Here is a 22,673-nt window from a genome sequence, read left to right on the forward strand (position 1 = left end):
CGGTCATATACTGTCTTACTCTTCTGATAGTCCAAAGTATTACCTGTATGATTGGCATTTCATATCCCTGTGCCTCTCTCATGTAGGCTACATAATTCTGCAGCTGAAAGCGAGGCAGGTTGTCGTTGACATCCTGCAGGATCAGGTTGATGGCCATGAAAGATGTGGACGACTTTGTCTCGGCCTTCACCACCAGCCGGAGTCTGGGGGCGTCCTCAAAGTCGAGACCGTTGGCGCTCAGCACCAAGATTTCACCTGGAGAAAAAGACGGGTCGAGAGTTCATCGACCTTGTGTGTTTTGTGTATGCAACATTTTGAAAAATCTGCATCTTATTGGCAATCTAGAGTATTTAACCTGAGTTTTACCTGATGAGGAGCTGATGCTGAAGGCCTGCTTTCTGTTTCCACTGAAGAGGCTGTAGCTGATCCCGTTACGTGTGCCATCTGGGTGCTGAGCCTGAGCCTGAGCCACATTTGTGCCTGAATTTAGGAAGAAGAACAGATAAAATATTCCTTACCTGTGACATCAGACAGATCATCACATGATATAAAAGCCCAAAAGAATGGATGCCTACTAAGAATGTATTGTCGTCCAACCTTTCATGGCGTTCTCCTGTATGCTGACGTCTCTGGCGTTCCTGGAGAAGCGGATGCCGCTGTACTGCACCTCCTTCACGTAAATCACCACCACACCCTGCGCAGACTGGGCTGGGCTGCCCTGGTCCATGGCCTCCACGATCAACGTCCTCTGAGCCTGAGTCAGATCGCCCAGCGGCTGAGTGGCCTGGATCTCGCCGGTCAGCGAGTTGATACTGAAACCCGTCACCGGCGCGGCGAAGCGGTAGAACACGGAGCCGTTGGCTCCAAAGTCCTTGTCCTCCGCCTTCATCGTGGCCAGAACCCGCTGGGAATGCCTGCTGGACACTTCGATGACCAGCGGATCCTGGATGAAGAAGGGAGTATTGTCGTTGACGTCCAGGACGGTGACTGTCACCTAGGAGGCAGAGGATTAACGTTGGAAAATGTAACGCTGATGTGTTGAACGCATGAATTCAAGTCTTTCGTCAACAGTCAATCAACTGAACAGCTTCTCCCCTCAACGTCGAACCTCCTTTACCTGAGCAGAGGCGTTCCTGGGTGCAGCAGGTGACAGGTCGACGGCAAACACCTGGAAGCTGTATGACGCCAGCTTTTCCCGATCCAGAGGTGCGCCGGTGGTGATGCGACCCGTCCTCTCATCCACGGCAAACGCTCCGTGCGTCTCTTGGCTGAGGAAATACAGAACCTTCCCGTTGAGGTCATCATCAGCATCTGTTGCTGACACCTGGAAATACACAAATGAACTCGTATGATTTAAATCAGTGTCATTGATATAGGAACACATTTGCAATTCAAGGCAGACATAATTTTATGATACACGATACACGATTCTCTTCATCATCTTAATTCCCATATCTGCCCACCTCCAAAACTGGCGTGCCCTCCGCGGCGTCCTCGGACACCTCCACAGAGTAGCTACTTCTGCCGAACACGGGGCTGTTGTCGTTGACATCCAGCACTTTGACCTCCACCGTGGCGGTGGTGCTGAGAGCAGGGCTGCCTCGGTCCGTGGCCACCACCTCCAGAGTATAGTCCGCCTTCGTCTCCCTGTCCAGGCCGCGCGAGGTAGACAGGGCTCCTGTGCCGGCGTGGAGTTGGAAATCTCCTTGAGGGTCTCCCGCTGAATGGACAGAAGAAAGAAATGATCTTGAACAATCCAAAGAGTTTTCTGTAGACTGAGCGGGGCGGATCTGTGCCAACACAGGAAATGTTACTAGGTGAAATACTAGTGACTGCCAGGGGCAACTTTGCGAACAAAGTTATTCGCTGATGAAAATACTCCATACAGACACACTGTTGACGCCATTTCTTACCGGTAATCCTGTACTCCAGCTCTCCACCGGCACCCGAGTCAGGGTCGGTGGCCTTGAGAAAGCAGAGCTCCACAGGGGCCTGGTTCTCTGGCACCTCCAGTCTGTGCCACGGCGTGGAGAAGGCCGGAGCGTTGTCGTTCACGTCCTGCACCTCCACACGCACTACGGCCTTGGCAAAGTTAGGTGGCAGCCCTCCATCCCTGGCGTACACTGACAAAACGTGGAAATCGTTAAGCCGATGAGATGTTGGCTCCCCATAAACAGCCAGACAGAGCTGTGTGGAACAATAGATTTTTTTTTCCAAGTACCAGTGAGAGTGTAGTGATCCTGTCGCTCGGCGTCCAGTTCCTTTGTGGTGGTGATGACTCCTGTCACAGGGTTGATGATGAAGCCCTCCTCTGTCACGCCCCCATACGTCACTCGTCCATTAGAACCTGCATTAACACACAAGAAACACAGTGTGAGAGGCTGGGAACCACAACTACACCACAGGCAAATAAAGAAAACAGGCTACATTTGGTGTAACGAGGCAACGATTATTTGACGAATCCAAAGCTGCGTAAGCGCCTTGAGGGAAATCCTAATGAGCGCTCCAGAAATATACAGCTCTGCACAATGACTGTGACCACACGTTTTCATTAGCACGAGCTTGTGGTTTGTTTAAGAATCATGTGTAATCTTGTTTAGTTCCCCGGCCCTGCTACTGGAGGCATACAGTGCGAGCTGTTTATCAGCTGTCGATTTTTCCACCCTGAATGTTGAAGCCTTTCTTTTCTTTTAATGCTTTCATTACTTCGCTTCATCCTACACGGCTCCTTCTTGAAATTATGAACAATTCTTCCAAAGGAGCATTTGTGTGGAATTAAAAGGCAGAAAATCTGGTGGGAAGATGTACAGTTTGTTTTTCCTGTTTTTCAAGGAAAGTGTTTGCCCCACCACACATTCTCTTTGGGTCTTGTGGTACTTCAACTTATTAAGTTTAATGATGTGGGATCCACCTACCTTGATCCCGGTCGGTGGCGGTCACCGTCAACACGGTTGTTCCCGGTCCCTGGTTTTCCATCACCTGGATGTCGAACTCCGCCCGGTGGAACGCCGGCGCCTCGTCGTTCACGTCGATGACCTGCACACACAGCACCTGGGAGGTGGACAGCTGCGGTATCCCATGATCCTCGGCTACAATGGTCAGATTGAAGACTTCCTGCTCCTCCCGGTCCAAGGCTTTAAGGATGGAGAGGGAGCCTTTCAAAAGAAAGAAAAGAAGAAAAAAAAGTTTAGCGAGCAGGGGAATAAAAAAACATTCCTTGATTACCTCACTTAAAAACTTCTCATTTGACTTCTTTTGGTCTTGAAATGTGTGCGTGGGCGTTTTTGTGTTGGGATTCTTTTTTTTGGAGAACGTATAATTTTGTGTACCTGAGAGAGGAAGTGTGTTTGTTTTTGCCTCGAGGACCAGTTAAAAACTAAAAAAAAACATTTACAGCTTTGCTTTATGAGAGTTTCCACACAAAGCAGGACACCACAGTTCACATCATGCCGGCTCTTCACTTCTGGCGATTTGGACCTGCATTCAAATGTGGATCTCTGTGCTGCACGAGTTGTACGAGTTGACGCGAGTGGCTTTTGCAGAGCACGAGCACAGGAATGTAAAAGAACACATGCGTTCCAGATTTCAGCCGGGGATTACATAGTTGCCGGCTCAAATCAACCTATGACCTTCCCTGAAATTAAAATTTCTCTGTACAACATTAAAGCAGGGTTGACCTTTACATTCGGAAGGTATTAGCTCATGTTTGTATTTCAGGTAGATCAAGCTTGTTCAGATTGAGTCTGTGAATTAGACCTCCACTGCTGCTTCAGTTACTCTTCTACCTTTTACATGTATGTCTCACACACCTGTCATCACCCCGACTACAAGGAGGGGTCGGCCAACGGGAGAGGATATATGAAATGTGTGTGTGTGTGTGTGTGTGTGTGTGTGCTCTGCTCACAGCAGTGTAAAAGTTTGGCTGGCATGCTGTGCCTCAGAAATGTGTGTGACAAAGGTGCTGCTGCCCGGACTAGCTTTGTTCAAAATCACATTAACTTTTGTCCAAGACAAATGGTAAAAATACAAAAAAATATGTGAAATGTGCCTATTATTGGACAGAATATTACATTTGATGCAGTGCTGCATTAGAAATAATAATGTATAGGAATTGAGTATTTTACTCAGATGACTCTGGAAAGAGCTTTAACGATAATATAGAATAGCTCATGTGCAGTGTTCTAAACAGTGTGATTTTAATATCTTATTTCCTTTTGATGCTACTTGAGAGGGGGAAAAAAATGGAGAGACATATAGAAAAAAGATTAGATTTAAAGAGGTCAATGAAACCAGCAGTAAAGCGGCTGCAATTTGAAATGACTGAAGTTTAATATTGGCAGAGCAGACGCAGACGTGTAATTCAAAAGTAATCAGCCTAATGACCCCCCCCCCCCCATATTAGCCAGGCAGTTTAGTAAATGTCTATGCAACACAATGCTAATCTGCTATAACAGCTACTATTAACCATAAGCTTAAACCATAAGCACCACGCAGTCTGAGAAAACAGCCCAGCAGTGAAATCAACCCCCTGGCAATGCCACGAGACACTTGACAGTAATGAAGTGAAGACTTGGCTTCCATCTGGCAGCTGCATTAAATGTCTGTCCTCTGGTTCGTAATCCCATCCCGGGCCGGAGTTGAGCGCGCCTACACCACCCGGCTCCAGCGATGGAGAGATTACACACACACGTACGTATAAGATATCAAAGGCCGTCCACGTCCCCCCGGCCCAAATAAAGATCTGTTCCCATGAACGAATCCGTCACCTGAGCATTATTCAAAGGGAAATATTGAGCTATACGGCACTGAAAGATCATCCAGTAAAGACGGTTGTGAGTGTTTCAGCAGTTGAGAGACCCTGTGGACGCGGCCCCCGCCCCCCCGCGCCCCCCCCCGGCCCCTTCAGCGGATAATTACAGTGTTCTGGAAAGTTTTGTTCATTCAGGGGGGCTTCCAGGGGCGGGATGCTGATTATCTATCAATCATAGCCCTGCAGTGGTAAATCATTCAAAACAGGCTAGTAAAACTCCAATTGTCCCTTGATGGAGTGTAAATTGGATATTTATGGGAATGTCTCCAGTTTATATGAGTTTTATATGTTATTTCTAGATGCCGTGTTTCAAAAAAATCTCACCAGTGATGGGGTTCAGACTAAAGCGACCAGCGCCGTTCCCCGTCTGGATTCTGTAGGACACTCGGCCATTTTCACCCTCGTCTTCATCTCGAGCCATCACGTACAGGATGACAAAGCTGTCAATGAAGATACAAACAAAATGTCGGATTGTCACAAAAGTGCGTAAAATATATGTGTGACAGTCTTCTTGGATGGGCTTTGTGGTCCGATGACCAGAGGCTGTCAAAGTCGGACAGCGCTCACCCCACAGGCTGGTCCTCCATGACGCTGACGGCCGACGGGGAGCTGAAGACGGGCGCGTTGTCGTTTTCGTCCGTCACAAACACCCGGGCGGTGACCGAACCCCAGCGCCTCTGAGCGGGATCCACTGCCTGGTCCGTGGCCCGCACCACGAGGTAGAGGGAGGGCGTGGACTCCCGGTCCAACTTCTCCCCGAGGGTCAGGACGCCGCTGAAGGGGTCGAGGGTCAGGAAGTCCGGCGTGTCAGGCCAGTAGTGCTCGATGGAGTAATGTAACTCGCTGTTGGGTCCGCTGCCATCCTATTTAAAAACAACAAAAAAAGAAAGCACGTGAAATAGTGGACATTTTGAATTTGGCAAGGAGAAACGAAAAAAACGGAGATTTCATCAGTGGATGACATTTGCTTAACATCCATCATGTACAATGAGGAAGCAAAGAATTAAGTATTAATCGCTGTTAAACATTACAATCATTCCAGTTTCCCACCTGATCCACAGCCTGGAAGGTGTATATGGACGCGCCCGGCTCTATGTTCTCCGGGATCACGATGGTCACCGGGTCCTCTGTGAACCTGGGGGCGTGGTCATTGCTGTCCTGCACGAAGATTTCCAGCTGCACCAGGTGGCTGCTGGGAAACGCTTGGGAGAAGTCCGACACCTCGACGCGCAGGGTGTACCTCGACCCCGTCTCGTAGTCCAGCTCGCGCACCAGGTACACGTCGCCCTTCAAGCGGTCCACCATGAAAGTGCCATCCCGGTCGGTCCCGCCCACCACCAGGTAGGTCACCTGACCTTCCAATATGGCGGACTGGTGCTCGTCGTGCGGCCGGAGGGAGCCGATGACGGAGCCCGGAGCGGCCCCCTCCACTATGTTCAGGGTCATGGAGAGCATGTTGGGCTTGGGGTTGGACCTGGAGGAGCTGAGAACCTGAGGGAAAGGAAACCGGAGTCAGAATTGGTGGCGACTTACTTACTTACTTGAATTAATCATGATGATCGCTAAACCGATTAGAAGAAACAGAAAGAAAACATTTCGGGCTATTTCAACCACGCAGAGGCGACGAGTGTTGCCATGTGCACGTCGCTGGATCTCGATTCCTTTGGTTTCCTGCAGACAAATTCTGCAGCTATATGGTTCACACACACACACACACACACACACAACCCGGCCCATCCCTACACACAGCCTTGGGCTGTCATCTGTATTCTGTTTTGTTGTTATTACTATAATAAGCCTCACAGGCATTCTTCTTTTTACATGAAGACATTACGCCCGATCCTCCCAGTGAATATCTTCGCGCCGCGGCCATAATGAAGGGTGTGTGATGGGAGGAAAACTGTACATATTCCATTTCAAAAAATTGCGGTGAAACCGTGAAGGCGGGAAACAAATACTGGCCGGGGGGGGGGGGGGGGGGGGGGGTTTCGCCACTTGGAGCAATGGTTTCAGGGTTTGATATATATCTGGAACAGATCAAAGAACTCTGAAGACAGCAAACATAAGCAGATTTTTTACAAGCTCTGGCTCCATACACAGAACATCCCTAGCTTGCATTACCAAGATATATCTTGCAATGGGTTGCATCTTTCTGCTGTCTGTACTGAGTACATGACTAACACAGTTGAAGCTAAGAGAAGAGGGAGGTGATGTGGGTATTTTGGCCCAGTGTGCAAACTATATGTCAATGTAAGCTGAGGAAATTGAATCGGGTTTTTTTTTTTTTTGGTCCTCCGCGTTTCACTGTGGTGACAAAGCGAGTCAGTTACAATCCACCTCAAACATCAAGTTGAATTCTTTTAACAATTTAGAGAACTTCAATGAAATTTGTGGCTTGTTTTAATCTGTAAATGTTCAAACGTAGGGTGCCAGGACTAAAGGTGGAAGAGGACATCTTGAAAAGAAATGTGCTTTAATGACTTTGCTCATCTTGAATATTTAACAGGGGCTGCCAGAAAGGATGCTGTACTGTACTTTACTGTACTTGTACTTGGCCCTCCCCAGTGCCTTTTCCCACACAAGCAAGCTCGCATGGGTACTCCAGCCCTCGCGGTGCACAACAATATCCCTTTTCGTCTGTTTTCACCCACAGCTATTTGAAATGCTACCTCAAAATCATTATCTGGAAATGTTACCTCATGAGAGCGCTTGCGAACGTGCCGTTATGGCGAAGCGCGCGTACGTATCGCTGCCCGCTACCGTGTAGCGCCGTGTCCCCTTTCTCTCTCCGTGTGATTGGATGCAGCTGGCTCCCATCAGATCTCATCTGGGAGCATTTGATTCCAGGGGGCCTGTTTCCCCCTCCGTCTAATCTCGGTGTCGCACAAGCGGGGGAGAATCTGAGGCAAGGGCGCTCTCCGGCCGTAATTGACATCCCCTTTTTTTCCCTTTCTGAAATCACGTCACATTTAAAAAAAAAACCCACTGAGCTCGCAGCTCCGCGCTCAACGCACAACCGCCACCCCGTCCCCGGCTACGCGCCTCCGCGGCGGACCCTTTTCTTTCCTGCTGGCGAAGTCCTGATTGTGCGTGTTGATATGCAGCGCTGACCCCGCCAGCGGAAAGTTCAGGACAATAACTCAGTCGAGGGGAGCTCCCTCCTGCAGCTCGGGGTTTTTTCTCACCTTGGGTTCTGATTACCCTACTAACCTTTGGAGCAGGAAACGTTTGCACACTAGATTGGAAAGACGATTTTGTTGGTACGGGCCCAGGGCTCAGTTTCTCTCCTTGTCATATTTACCTCCTTTTCCAATTCCTTTGACAGTTATACTGTTCACAATGTGCACAGTTTGAGGAAATGACTCTCAGTGAGGAATGCCAAAAGGGGCTGAGGTAATGTGTAGATATGACTTTTCCTGGTTCGGTCACCAAATCGGCCTCCGTTTGAAATTGCCGAATGTCCTGAGAAGCAACAAATGTGTCGATGTTTGGGGAAGCAGACCGCTGCCGGTTGAAAATGTTCACCTGTATCCGCAGCTGGCAGGTGGCGCTGAGGCCCGGTGTTCCGTGGTCAGCGGCGGTCACGGCGAAGACGTACTCGGCTCGCTCCGACCACCTCAGAGGCGATGCGGTTCTCAGCTCGCCGCCGGTCGGGTTCAGGGAGAAGCGCTCTGCCCGGGAGCCTTCAGGGGAATGCCACAGACGTGGTCATCAGCTCAAAGTATTATGCAGGTGAGTGTGGAGGGAAGTGCTTCAAATGTAGACGTGCAACACTCACCCGATAAAGAGTAGTATACGGTCCCGTTCTCTCCCTCGTCTGGGTCTTTAGCCGTCACTGTCCCCAAGACTGTCCCAGATGGAAGCCCCTCCATCACCTACAATCGGGAAGGATCGCTATTCTTATTAATGTTTCTGTCCAACATACTGTGTATTGTCGACATGCAGCATCTATGCACAGAACACGTTGTTCTTATAATGACTTATAATGATGAAATTAAAAAAAATGGCAATATGGGAATGAAGGTAACGCAACATTGCTGCTGTCATATGAAATCCTAGCTGGGCAACAACATGCACAATGTCAACCACAAACCAGGGAAACTTATATTCATAATGATATAATATTCATCTCCCAAAGCAGCTGATTCTCTCTCTGCCATCACCTGATCTACCCGATCTCCGCACATTCTCACCTGAAGCAGCAGCTCCCTGTCCGGCCTGCCGTGAGTGAAGCTGGGGGCATGGTCGTTTTCATCCAGCACGGAGATATGAGCGGTGCCGGTGGCGCTGCGAGGGGGCGTTCCCCCGTCCTGGACGACCACAACAAGCTGGTAACTGGACTGCTGCTCTCGGTCCAGGCCGAGCCGGGTGCTGATCTCACCTAAAGAGTGGGAGGACGACAAAAGGCTTGTTATGCCTGTGAAACACAACTAAAAAAAAAAAAAAAAGGCCAAGTCACTTTATCTTCACCTGTTTGTGAGTTGATCTGAAAGTGTCTGTCAGTGTGCAGCAGCCTGTAGGTGAGTCGAGCATTTAGTCCCGCATCCCTGTCCGTCGCAGACACTCTGCCGAAGCCCGTCCCGGCCAGTAGGTTCTCCCTGACAGCCAGGAACACCCTGTCCTGGCTCAGTCTGGGGGAGTTGTCGTTCTCGTCGGTCACCGTCACCCTGACTGTGGCACTCCCCGTCCTGCCCACCCCTCCGGGGCCTGAGGTGGCCAGGACGGTCAACAGGTACATGTCTTTCACCTCGCGGTCCAGAGAGCTACGGACAAATAGCCAGCCGCTGTCTGGCATGATGCCGAAACCGGCGGCATCGCCGTCGGGCCTGAGGCGGTAGGAGATGGAGGAGGAAGAAGATGAGGAGGCGGAGCTTCCACCGTTCCCAGAGGCCTCTCTGTTGAGCGCTCGGACCTGGAGGAAGCGCGTGTTGAGGGGGGTGTTTTCCCGTAACTCCACGCGGTAGGTCAGGGTGTCAAAGTTGGGCCCTTGCGCATCTTGTGCTTGGATGTGGACCACGAGGGTGAAGGTGGAGCTCAGCTGGGGCGCTCCACCATCCTTGGCCACCACCTGAAGGTCGTAGCGTGGGACGTTTTCATACGACAGGCCCCCAATCAGACGTACCTCCCCACTTCCCCGGTCAACTCCAAACGTTCTCTGGCCATTGCCGCCCGCAGCGCCAGCGGAGACCAGGTCGAAGCTGAGCTGACCGTTATGACCAGAATCCTTGTCGGTGGCCTGAATGCGGTAGATGACGGTCCCCATTTTGGTGATCTCGGGCAAAAGGAGGGACTCCGATGAGGAGGGGAGGAAGGTGGGGGCGTTGTCATTGACGTCCGAAATCGTTATGCGTACCCGGCTGGTCCCGTACGCCGGAGGAGAGCCGGAGCGCGCCTGGATTTCCAGGTCAAGACTAGAGCAGGTCTCGTGGTCCAGAGGAAGGGCTGTGCGAATGGTGCCGGAGGCGCTGTCCACTGTGAAGTAACCATCAGGGTCTCCGGAAGAGATGGAGTAGAAGACGTCCTTAGAGACACCTAAATGGAAGACAACAATAAAAAAAAACTGTATGTCCCAATTTCTCAGAACCAGCGGTGACATTCTCAGAAAGCCTGGAATTCAACTTGAGTTAGAGTTCGAGAGGCAGATTCTTTGGTTTTTTCGTTTGATTGATGTCAAAAACGATTGTTAGTTAGTGTGTTTATTGAGCTGATTTCCTATGTAAGTGTTAATGAAGGACTGGGTTCACTCAAAAAGGGTGTGATTCTGCTTTCACTGAAAGCCTCATACAGGCAGATATGAGTGTGCCGCTGTCCACTACACCACTGAGAGCACTTTGTTCTGACTCCCACTCAGAATTATAGGCCCGTTCAATTCCATTTCTCCCTCATTAATAGTGGGAGAGAATAAAAGTCTAGACGCAGTAAAAAAAATAAAAAAGTAGAATCCCCAGTAAAGCTCATGCTGTGTGATGGATGTGATTTCTTAATGGAGAGTGTGCGCTTGTTGCTGGCATATTTGTACAACTGCTGGAGAAAGAGGGTGAGGCATCGTGCACTCTCCATTAGTGCATCGCTGTCCTGGTACTTGTCAGAAAGATGGAAACGGCTCCTGCGCATAGAGCAGCTTCCCGTCCGGCGAGGTATGTGAAGTGAATGGACAAAAGCAGTCCTGCAATGGCTGCAGACAGAACAGACACAGACATCCAGTGAAGCGGGGGGAGCGCATGATCGAAAGGGTGCCCCTCACCTGTCTTGGCAGCGGCGCGCACCACTCCCACCGCCGTCCCCCGGAGAACGCCCTCGGACACAGTGAAGAAATACTGCGCCTGTTCAAACGCGGGAGAGGCCACGGAGCCGCCGACCACGCTCACGTTCACCCTGGCGTTGACTGGCGCCGCGAGGCCGCCGCCGTCCTCGGCGGATATCACCATGGAGATCACCGTGTTGGCTTTGCCGTGCAGCGAGCGGGAGAGAGAAATCACACCTGCAGAAGGGGAAAAGATGAATATGGAAGAAAATTTACTCCACACCCATTGGCTTTCTAAAAGTCAGGACAAAACACACACACACACACACACACACACACGCACCTGTGTCCTTGTTGAGGGTAAAGAACATGGAGCCTCCTCCAGGTACCGTGCGGTAGGTCACCCTGCCGTTCTCCCCGGCATCAGCGTCATTGGCTGTTACCTTGACGACGGACGTTCCCGGGGCACTATGGGCACTGAGACTGACTGTGTAGAGGACCGGATAAAAGGTGGGCCGGTTGTCATTGATGTCCACCACTGAAACGTGCACACGCGCTACTGAGCTCAGACCACCCTGAAAAAAACAGAAACCTTTCATCAGATCCGATTCAAAACGTCATATTATGGACATTTGCCGACTCGTCTATTGAGCTAAAGGGAGGCTGAATCATACGGCGGGATATTATAGTTAAATCACGTCCTCCCTCCCTTGCAATATCCCCAAAGACAACATTCCATTTATTTTTTATCGCTTGGTGACAGTGACATTCCGGGACTTTATGAAAAACGTCGCGAAACCTCGACAATAGATTTATGTCACACAGTAAAGACAAAGCGGCGGTAAAAGGAAGACAGATGAGCTCCCTGCTCAAGATCCCCGACATATGGAGTTCACCATCCGCCGCACGCATTTGTCAGCGAGTGGAAGAGTTTGCACTCATTACACTGCATCTGCGGGCTCCGGTTTTACAAGACCGCTAAAAAACGGGGGATATTCCAGACGACGGCAGCGGACAGCAGCTGGCCCAAACTGGAAATGTGCCGGGGCTGCCGCGGGGGGGGGGGGGAAGATGCATTGTGGGTTGGTTGAGTTGTAAATCATAGACCTGTATTCAATCTTTACATGAACATAGGTAAATATGGAAAACGAGAACACTGCCACTACAACAGAGTAGGCCATGAATGTGTTTCTTTATATAACTCAACTATACACATGAGGATAAATGTTTTATTGCGCCTCATGCAGGGTTTCAGTGACTACTTTAGTGCAACCAGGGTGATTAATTGATGCTTTAAAAGTGCACGGGTCTATTGGGATGATCCTCTAACAAAGAGAGTGTAAATGTGGTCGGCTGAGGCAAATTAACCGAGATGATATCATTCTATAGTCGGGGGTCGTTTCAATGGGTCTGTTTCCGCCACTTCTCTACTTTCCTACCGTCGACCTCTGATTGTTTTGCCGTGCTGTTGCGGTTCACGTTGATTTAGATTTTTTTTCCGAAGACAAGGGACAGGATGCCGTCTTCTTCAAACATATCCCCAATGTGTCTTTGATCAGATTTATTTCTCCTGCATCTGTACACATCTTTAATACGCTGTCAGCCCCAAAGCTTTGATCGGACGGAACACCACTCGGTGTCTGGTCATGAAGCAAATCAATAAAAAAATAGCACAAAATATGCAAAGGATAAATTATTATCATTATTATTGCGACTATTTTCATTTTTTTTTTTTTTTTTGCTCTACTGAAAAGAGTTAGATGAGAAAATTGTGCCATTTAATCTGATCGATAAACATGAGGCTACCACCAGCAGCTAGTTTAGCTTAGCGTAAAGACTAGAAACAGAGGGGAAGCTGTAGCTTCATATTCATCACACAGACATAAGATGGGTATCAGAATAACAAAAGTTTCCTTTTGTTTAGGAAAATTGAAAGGTCCCAGGGGTCAGACCTATAAGAACTGTATTATTATAGTTTAAGGTAAAAAAAAAGGGGGGTCTTACTCCATCCGTTGCAGTAACAGTCAAGTCAAACTTGTCCAATCCCTCGTCGCGGTCCAAAGAGGTGCTGGTGCACAGTTGGCCCGTCTTCTTGTCGAGGGTGAAGGGCGTCGGCGCCAGGCCCCCAGAGCCTGAGCCCAGCGTGTAGGACAAAGCACCGAAGGAACCGCGATCCTCATCGGTGGCCGACACCTGGGGGGAAAGAGAGCGAGGCGTGGGGGTGAGTCACGGACGGTCCGGAGGCATCAAACGGCCTGTGAGACATGCAGATCACATAAACGCTGCAGTGCAGGCCCCGAAAATCAGCGTGAAGGGAAACCTGCATGTGTCATAATTGTAATATACGAGCTCGGGGCCTTTCAGTTATCACAATAATACCCCATAACACAGTCACCTCACAAGCCCATACATCTGCGCTTGTCCAAATATCACACACCATAGCACTACTTGTTATGGTTTCCAGAGAACTATATATATAAAAAAAAAAAGAATGAGCATCTGTCAGAGCAATTCGTTTTTTATTTTTTATTAGATCACATATATACAGCCAGTGTGTAAAAAAAAAAAAAAAAAAAGGACAGATCTCCCCGTGGTGTGTTTGAAAAACTGGCAAAGGAACAAGGGATGCGGTGTCACCATGGATACAGAGGGGGGGAACTGACACCTCAGGTGAAAGACAGGAGTGGAGAGGTTTGAAAGAAGTTTTGAGTTTGGTTCAACGGAGGCACTTCGGTGAACGTTGGAAGGTCAAGTGACGTGAGCTGGACACACGACAGACAGACATGATCTACCTAACATCCGTCTTTCTACTGCACACACACACACACACAAACAAAAAAAGCTAGTACACTTTGTATGTGCGGACCGAATCTATTTAAATCACACGCGAAAAGAAAAAAAATCCCATAATGCAACAAAGATCTCCTTGCAAAACACAAAGGGGAAATATCCTCTGAGCTCTGGAGTTCTGCCTGCGCCTGGGGTTTTACACCGGCCTATAACATTGTTTGGTGGCGTTTATGGAGCCTGTTTAAAGAAGCAGTCAGCCTCAGATCTCAAAGGCCTTGAGGGCGAGCCAAGATCCAGGAGGCCTCGTGATATCGGCCCTCCTCTGGATTACAGGTCTCTTTCTCATCCAGCCACAGTGAGATATCTGAAGTGTTTGATTTCACAGTGGCAAAAGACTTTTTTTTTTCTTTTGCTACTTTTCTGACCAGGGAAGAACGCGGATCTGTGTCCGAAATGGAATTATATAAGCCATGCTGCTGGGACAGCACACAGTGCAATAAACAGAGATCAGTTTAATTAGGGAAACAGATGAAGGAATGAAGTCGGGAGAGAAATGGACTCCATTACATTCATCCTTCTACTCAAACATCCAATTCACATGCTGCGAGTGTAACATTTTCGAGAATTAAGTTGTAATATTATGTAAAGTTGTATATTGTTTTTGAAAAAAAGTCTCTGCGTCAGGACTTGTATAAGAAAAAGTCTTAATACTTGGAGTAAGACGTGAAACTTTGCATAACAGGATTATTCAAAATGACTAAAATGGCCATAAGGTGATTATTATTACATTATTGTTTTGTTTTTCCACATTTGTCCCATTATTCTGCTGTAATATCATCAGACAGTTTACAGTGTGCAGATGCACATCCCCTGGCGTTGTCGCAGAGTGTTTCCCGCCTCAGTGAGCTTCTCAGGCACATTTCTCACGTCTACGCTTGATGATTTCATCGTACGTCTCGACCCCTACATCTGAACTCGCCCTGAACCCCGCGGAGCACGAGGAGACCACCGCAGCCGAAATCCAACAACGACCTTCCTCCTGTCCCACCAACACCTGTCTTCGCCATTACACTTAACCACTGGGCTACAGACGGACAAAGACAGGAATAATAATACCTTGACTCACACGGCTGCTCCTATAGGATATTCAACCATTGGAATATTAGAACGTATGCCTTCTGGGTTTCAGTCACAGTCAGGGGTCAAATTTGAACCTTTGGGCAGCCGGTACAGCTTGGGGGTTTCACATCATTACCGAGACTTCCTATGAAGTACAGTGTTGACTCTGACACTATCTTTAGGATCTAGGCTCATGTCTGGGTGTTCCTCATATCATCCTGGCTGTCTGTGATGGATTAGCCACCTGTGGTGATGAGAACTGGATGAACGCATACATGCTCCCACACACACACACACACACGCACACGCACACAAACACACAGACACTTCTGTGTCGCATATATGATGACCCCTATCCCTTTCACAAAATCTAATTAGGCCGGATTAAAACAACCATGACTGCCCACCTGGTCATAGGGTGACTTCATCGTCACAAGTGTCTGCAGATCCCCAACAAAGGCAGCAAGGGGAAAAAGGGTTCTTCTGCCACGGATGAGGCAGCAAAGGAGTCACGACTGTGGTTGTTAGGTTCATATTTCATATATACGAATACATGAATGCACTCGTTTTTGAGGAGGATGCAAGACTTGCATAGAGGCTGGGAACAAGAAGAAGAGCTTGAGAGATTGATTCTCCACACACTCAAATTTAAAAACCCTCAACAGTATGGTATGGATTCTCCATGCTGGAGGGGAGGGAGAAAGAAGAAAAAAAACGCAAGGAGGTGCTACAGCAAGAAAACGGCTATTTAAGCACGCTTTCATGGAAACCTTGGGAGCAATAAAACAAAAGATGTTAGGCTTTGGGTTTTTCTGCTGCAACATAGTACGCACAGTACAGTGGTTATGTGGTTCCAGACTAGAAACGCTGAATAAGGAACAAAGTCAAAACTCCAAGACTGAAATACATTACAAAGCACAAAAGGTTGAAATGAGTAGCAATACCAAAAAAACCCCCAAAAAACCCTGTCGGAAAGACAGAAGCTTCTAAGGATCAACTGGCATCTGTACATTTCCCTTCTGTCAATCCATCTAGAAGAATTGTAAAGTTCCCACGACACAGGCCAGCAGGTCGGGTCAAGCTGCCACGCCGATTTGATGTGATCTGATATATGTATTTGATACGTATTTGCAGCACTTATCTAATAAATAAAGTTGGAAAGAGTTGAAGCCAACCGGGTAATCTGGTGAGCACGTAGACTCGTCATGTCTCCTTAAATCAAGAGGCCTGGTAGGGCCAGGCGAGGGTCTTTGCCAGGGAGGACTTCCTCCCACGGCGCATTCTCTCCCCTCATCCGTGACCAGCCAGCCAACCTCAGCTCTGCACACCTATTCCTCATCGTATCCCCCCAGTGTGATAAACACACAACTGCATGGCGACACAAACACAGACAGCAGCCCATACCTGTCAACATCTAAATCCCCCTTCCTCTGAAAGCATATATAGCGCATCGTCTCTGTGATATTTCTGGTTGCCGCGCCACGCGGAGCCTCCGGTCGCACAGATGTTTGGATGAGGGCGTGTCGTCAACACAGCGTGGTCTCGTTGTTGGAAGCCCCGCGCCCTTTAACCGAAAGGTCCAAAGTTTGGTTCCCCGTCTTTTTGTAGTGCTCCACAGCGAGACACCGAAACCTCTCAAGCTACTCTAGACCCACTATTGATGACGCTGCATTTACAGATGCGACCTGCAGAAGACAATACGGACTTACGCTGTCGGTCACTATGAAGTAAAAGACAATAATCGTGGTTTCGCAAGTTGATTTCTATGTGTTATTGGAATAAAGTGGAACTAAAGGTGGCCTGCGAGGTGGCAATTGCCCGGAGTAAGGTTTACTTTGGAAAATGGTCTGCAGTAATGATACGTGTACACAAGTCGGAGTTGATGGGCGCTATGTCTGAGGCCGACCACACGGTACCAACAACTCGATAGGAATGAGGTCGTTCATTGGTTCGCCGCTTGCGCATACGTAGTGTGGCGTCTCCTGGAATTCCAAAGATGGCGGGCAACGACGTCACATCTTGTGTATTTTCTCTGACTTGACACTTACGCTGCGCTGAACTGACCAAAGTGAACGTCAAACAACAACTTTTTTTCACACACATCAAATTGAAGAATATATTGGGTCAGAGTCAGGGCTGCCACATCTTCATAACGTCAACGCAGGTAACTGTCTTTATTTAACTCTGCCGCCACATATTAATATCTGCCCCACTGTCAGAGGAAAGGGGAACGTCGGAGGCGCGAGGTGCCGATAATGCCCCTTTTACGCTGTTTGCCAACCGCCATTAAAAAAACCAAGAAGAAGAAGGAGAAGGGAATGGAAATGCGAATCTACTGCACAGCCCATCACGTGTTGTGGCCCCTACAGCTTGCAAAACCTCCAATGTGGTTCTTCTCTGCGGGAGTGCAGACATCTCACCTGACGCCACTATTTTTGAAAAGTGTGCGGAAAAAAAGAAAACATTCGGCAAACGTGACGTGAATGAGACCGCGTCGACGAAGGGATTAAAGTTTGCCAAAGCAGTTCATTGGCTCGAGCACAATCGGCTGTTTCTAGGCAAGTGAGGTCACAAGTTTTCCTGAGATCCATGTGGGTATTCTAGGTAGTCTAAAAGCTGTGGAGGCATCGATGCTGTAAGCTGCTGTAAGAGAACACCGACTCACGTATATTCACCCTCAGGATCATATCAAGTCTCCTTCCGGCGCTGAAACATACTCATCAAAAAACACAAGCTTCAGTTCAGCATCTGCCAAAACATCTAAACTGGTTACACACGAAACTCATCCGCGACACTTTGACTTTCACACAGTCGACTGATCCACGATTCACATCCAGTGCAGGCGTATGGACCGACTTCTATAAATACGTATAGTGTGTAAGTCCCTCACGCAGAACACGTCAGCCCGTTCGGAGCTCTGTGAGAAACAGTCAGGAAGAGCGTGCCGAGTATCGGATTCAGCCAGGACTCGGGCCTGGAGGGGTTTTGGTTTTTTTTTTTTTTTGGTCCATAGAGAGCCATTCATCCCTGGCCCGGGCGGAGGAGGAGCGATCCCTCACTGGAGCATTAAACAAAGATCCAGACCTCATCACTCATTTTTCCCCACACAACACTCTCTCTCTCTCTCTCTCGTTCCGTCTCTTTGTCTCTCTACCTTTCCACTTAACCTTTCCCTGGTCCCACCGTCACTCTCATCCGCTCGCGGAGGGAGCGGTTATCCCTCCAAGGGCGCACTTAGATCAGTCAGACGCACACCTAACCTTTCCCTATATCCGCCGACTCCACATTCACACACACACACACACACACACACACACATCTGTCAGGGGGTATTTGATGCTGCGCGGAGAGAGAAGAGCGGCCTCCTGCCTGTGATGTGGTGCAGATTAACAGCTATGGGCTAATGACACCAGCAGGCCAGCATTCATTGCGCTGCCGCCATCTGGCGTACCTGCTTATGAGCTGCTCCGCTTTCATTTGCTTCTCCTGTACTTCCTCCTGGTTTGCTTCTTTAACACTCATTTCTTTCTTCTTTCACTATATTCGTGGCCCTATAGTTTTTTTTCGTTTTGCGTCGTCCCCCCCATCCGCCATTCTTTCCTCCCCGCTATTCTCGTCTGCCCCCGATGCGGGCGCCGGTCCAGACGGAGCCGGCACTTCTCTGCGGATTCCTTCTCCGTAAAACATCGGTCAGCGTCAGAGGCAGTTTGCCCACAGCTTCCCAGAGGCAGTCGCAGTGCTGACGACTTTCATAGCCTCTCGTGAACGAGGGGGAGGGGGTGGGGGGGCTTTCATAGTCGAAGACCTGTAAAACACTGAGTTATGCCGACCTAATCCGCTCCTTCCTTCTGACTGTTTCCAGGCCTGAGTGTTTATAAAGCAATCATCATCATCTCCGAGGTCAAATAGGCCAGTTATTACAAACTATTTTTGTCGTTTTTTTTTTACATCATTTCTCTTGGTTGTGATAACAATGTGCTCAGCAAGATGCTGAGATTTTGGAACTAGGACTACATGTCAAAAAAAAGAGGGACATTTTATTGAATGCTCTGTGTCATTCTTAGTATTTTCTCCCAAATTCGTTGATCAGATATTTTGTATTTTGACCAAAATTTTGCTTTAGGTGTTTTAAAATGTATTTTTTCACCCGTAGCCTTCATTTTTTATTATTTTTTTATTTTTTTATGACTGTTTATGTTTCTCTCCTGATCCTGTGTTTCAGAAATCAACTTGATGAGCAAAATCTAATTATGACGGAAATGAAAATAACGAGACACTGGAAAACGAACAACTGCACACAGGCAAACGTCATTTGCAGCGAACTCGAGTGGGAGTTTGGATTTAAAAGTAATAGCTAGTGTCGACGTGCCTCCGGGAGCTCGAAACATCCATTTAACTTCGTTGCGCTTTTTCCACTGACGCGTCCCTTTGCTCTCCTGTGGGCTGCGTTGCTCGTACTGGACATTCTCAAGTCCCCAAATCGACTTCTGCATCACTGTTGCCAACGAGTCGCGGCACCACGGGTACAATTCAGACGCACGGCGAGGAAGGGAGAGAAGGAAGGGGAAGGTGGGAGAGGGGCTTTGGCAGAGGAACAAACGATAACGCGGGACCTTGAAAAAAAACGGGAACGAGGAGGGCCGAGGCTTCTTACTCGATCCCCGTTCCTCCCCTGACCTCCCCTGTCCCCTTTTCTTGAAGCGTCTCCCCCCTTTCTCCGCCCCTCTCCCTCGCGCGCTCCTTCGGCACCCTGTTACGGCAAGTGGTTGTTGTCTTTCATGTGGAGTTCACGGCTGGGAGTGATTACGAACATCAAACCGCTGAGGCGGAGGGACGGGGAGGGAGGTGAACGAGACGGAGCAGGAGCGGGCTGACTTCTATATTTGGAAGAGGAGAATGCTAATGTTATTAATGGACATAATACGGGCTGACGGCCATCGGAGCGCTCGCTCTTCCATTTCTCGTTCTGTCCGCCGCAAATGCACACAGGGCGGGTTGCGCCACGCGCGCATCTGAACAGTCAACCATGCGACGCAGTTACGGCTTCAGCCCGCGAGGTTCAACATGCACACATGTGGTGTGTGTTAGGAAGTTTATCTCCGGGCTGCTTTATAGAAAAAAAAAAACCCTCAAAAAAACCCAGCAGGCATGGTTTCACCCACGTTGGCTCAACAACACGTTGTCACTCCCTGCGCCTGCTTATCGTCGAGGCCTGGCAACGAACAAGAGGTGGACCTCAGCAGGGCAACGTGAGCCTCCGCTTCCGCAGACGACCGCACGTTGCTTTCGCCGAAGTGAAGCGCAACCAAAAGAACGGAAACGCGGCATTTCGCGTCGCCGCTTCTGTCGCAGTCGAATTCGGAGCCGTGGGGGATCAGGAACGCGCCCCCGATTTGCGGCCCGGTTTTCCCCCGAGGCCGACGCGCTGGACCACGTCGACGATCGTCTGCGAATGTTTATCTCCGCGTGAGATTATCAGACTTGCTGGCACTCCGTTTTCCCGGCTGAGTTTTCAGCCAAGTGGTTAATGGACTCATCATTTTTCGGCGTTGTTTTCATCATCTGCCATGTGTTTCACGTGAGCCCGTTGTGTTTTAACAATTTTTTAGATTCGAATATGAAAAAAACTGGAAAAGGGAAACCATTGGAGGTGCAGTCTGTTCCGAACAAGAGATTGTCACCGTTCACCACGTGGATCAAGCACCGGACTCCATCCTCTGCTTTTCTCAAAAAGCAGGTATAGAGAGAGAGAGAGAGAGAAAGGAGATGGAGCTGACTGGGGATGGAGTGAGATCAGGGGGAGAGGAGCACAATCAGGGATGACATCACCTCCCTGGACTCTGAGCAGTGATAAGCGAGGCAGGGGATCTAGACCGGAGTGATCCTATCTTGCGCAAAGCCCTGCAATGTGGCAACTCTCAACCCTGGTGTGCCTCTCCACTGTGTGTGTGTGTGTGTGTGTGTGTGTGTGTGTGTGTCGGTTCCTCCCTGCACCCCCCACCCACTTTAAAGATTCCTTTCAAAGGGGAATCCTGAGGGCCCTGACTGACAGCTGGCCTAATCAGTGTGGAAATCAGCCCCTATTTTTTACTTATTGTTAAATATTTATAGCCATTTAAACCCCCGTCTCTCTCTCTCTCTCTCTCTCTCTCTCTCGGTGCGTCCGCGTCCGAGGCCCCTCCGAGGCGAGACTCGCGCTGGCTGGTGCGGCAGCTGCCAACAGCGGATCTGCATATCTGTGAAATGCCAGACATTTTTTTCGCGTTGCCATCGGCTAACGGGGAAGCTAATGAGGAGCCCGGGAGGGGGGGGTCAAGTGTCAAAGCTAAAGGGTAAGTGTGTAGGGTCCACCGCCCACGGAGACGCATAAAAATCGCCAGCCGCATATTCACGGTTGTCAGTGGGACATTGAAGCGCAGCGACGTGGCCCCGCCATTTTCTTTCCGTAAGCTCTTCGACGACGGCTCGGAGCCGCTGCTGTTTTTCTTTAAGCTCTAATTAGGGAAATCAACATTGTGCCCCTGGAAGTGATCCTTGGTCAGCAATCAAATTCAGACATTCGTGAGCGCAATGAGGCTCAGCGCCGTCACACCGCGGACGAGCGGTCCTGTCTCATGTCAGAATGGTGCGGGAGCGGAGCCAGAGCGGCCACAGTGCAACAGAGGGAACACAATGCATGAAAGAGAAACGTTTGGTTGTTTTTTTTTAACTCCAGCCTATCATCTTCGTCTTACACAGTGAGGCCTGTAATATAGCGGGGCGGTGGTTATCGCTCATTGTTTTCCCGGTTGTAATTTAGCCTCGGAGATGAAGAGAGAAAACAGTAATTAAGGGGGGAAGGCTGCAGCGCCACCTCAAACCGGGGGACACCGCCGTCTGGGACGACTGAGGGCGAGTGGCCCACCGTCGCCCAGCGGACACCACTCGGGGCAATTTGAGATCCTCCAACTGGCTAAAACAGCAGTACGGGGCTCGGGAGGATGCGTCTGTGTTCCTGCAGCAGCATCTCTCCACAAATGGGAGCAGACATGTGTGCATGTATATATAAATTTTGGGCACTTTCGTGGTCCCGCCAATGAAAACATGACAAAGAGACGGAGGCCGTGTGGGATCTGTTTTTTTGCTTTGTTTTCTGTGCCGCCGCTGGGACACCGCACCGCTTTTAGTTCTTCCCTTTGATGGGCGCGCGAGACTCTTCGACGATGTTCAAGCATATCATTGGGAGTGGGCGCTTCGGAATTTGAGGGTCAGCATCTTGTCGGCGGTTATTGTTTCCAATTTGTAATTTATTTTTTTTTACATTCCAAGCATGCCTGCATGGAAAAGAGAGGAGGCTAGACGATGGTTCACGCTGATTCACGGGAATGAAGCCCCCCCCCCCCCCCCCCCCGTCATCGTGGGCACGGCAAACTGGCAGATGTCGTGTCATGACGCCCGGTCTATCTGTGTGTGTGTGTGTGTGTGTGTGTGTGTGTGTTTGTGTGTGTGTGTGTGTGTTGTGGGACGACAGCGTTGGCGGTTCTGATTATGGCTATCGATTGATTAGTCCAACTGCGGAAAAAGAAAAAAGCACAGACTATCGATCGGTGGGATTCGAACGATCTGTCGTGACGACGGCCGCTACAATATTCCAAATAGTACTCTATCCCCAGCAGGACTTCATAGTCTTATCAAAGGGGAAGACGAAATGTTTGGTTTTTAAAAAATCTT

At 49.3% G+C, this 22,673-nt stretch overlaps 1 protein-coding gene across 1 annotated transcript in view; it reads right to left on the minus strand.

The window, feature by feature from the left end:
* Positions 1-22,673, minus strand: part of LOC118301125 (protocadherin-16) — an 82,409-nt gene that overhangs the window by 7,391 nt on the left and 52,345 nt on the right. The window contains exons 5-22 of the mRNA XM_035626311.2: positions 13,059-13,247; positions 11,398-11,629; positions 11,055-11,291; positions 9,281-10,342; positions 9,004-9,191; positions 8,589-8,685; positions 8,336-8,493; positions 5,861-6,301; positions 5,378-5,673; positions 5,135-5,250; positions 2,916-3,155; positions 2,222-2,347; positions 1,914-2,123; positions 1,464-1,720; positions 1,118-1,324; positions 598-994; positions 367-480; positions 44-255 (exon numbers count right to left, since the gene is read on the minus strand). Coding sequence (XP_035482204.2) covers positions 44-255; positions 367-480; positions 598-994; positions 1,118-1,324; positions 1,464-1,720; positions 1,914-2,123; positions 2,222-2,347; positions 2,916-3,155; positions 5,135-5,250; positions 5,378-5,673; positions 5,861-6,301; positions 8,336-8,493; positions 8,589-8,685; positions 9,004-9,191; positions 9,281-10,342; positions 11,055-11,291; positions 11,398-11,629; positions 13,059-13,247 — 4,779 coding nt within the window. The remainder of the gene's footprint in view (positions 1-43; positions 256-366; positions 481-597; positions 995-1,117; positions 1,325-1,463; positions 1,721-1,913; positions 2,124-2,221; positions 2,348-2,915; positions 3,156-5,134; positions 5,251-5,377; positions 5,674-5,860; positions 6,302-8,335; positions 8,494-8,588; positions 8,686-9,003; positions 9,192-9,280; positions 10,343-11,054; positions 11,292-11,397; positions 11,630-13,058; positions 13,248-22,673) is intronic.

The sequence above is a fragment of the Scophthalmus maximus genome, chromosome 2, assembly GCF_022379125.1.
Source record: "Scophthalmus maximus strain ysfricsl-2021 chromosome 2, ASM2237912v1, whole genome shotgun sequence".
NCBI classification, from domain to species: Eukaryota; Metazoa; Chordata; class Actinopteri; order Pleuronectiformes; family Scophthalmidae; genus Scophthalmus; species Scophthalmus maximus.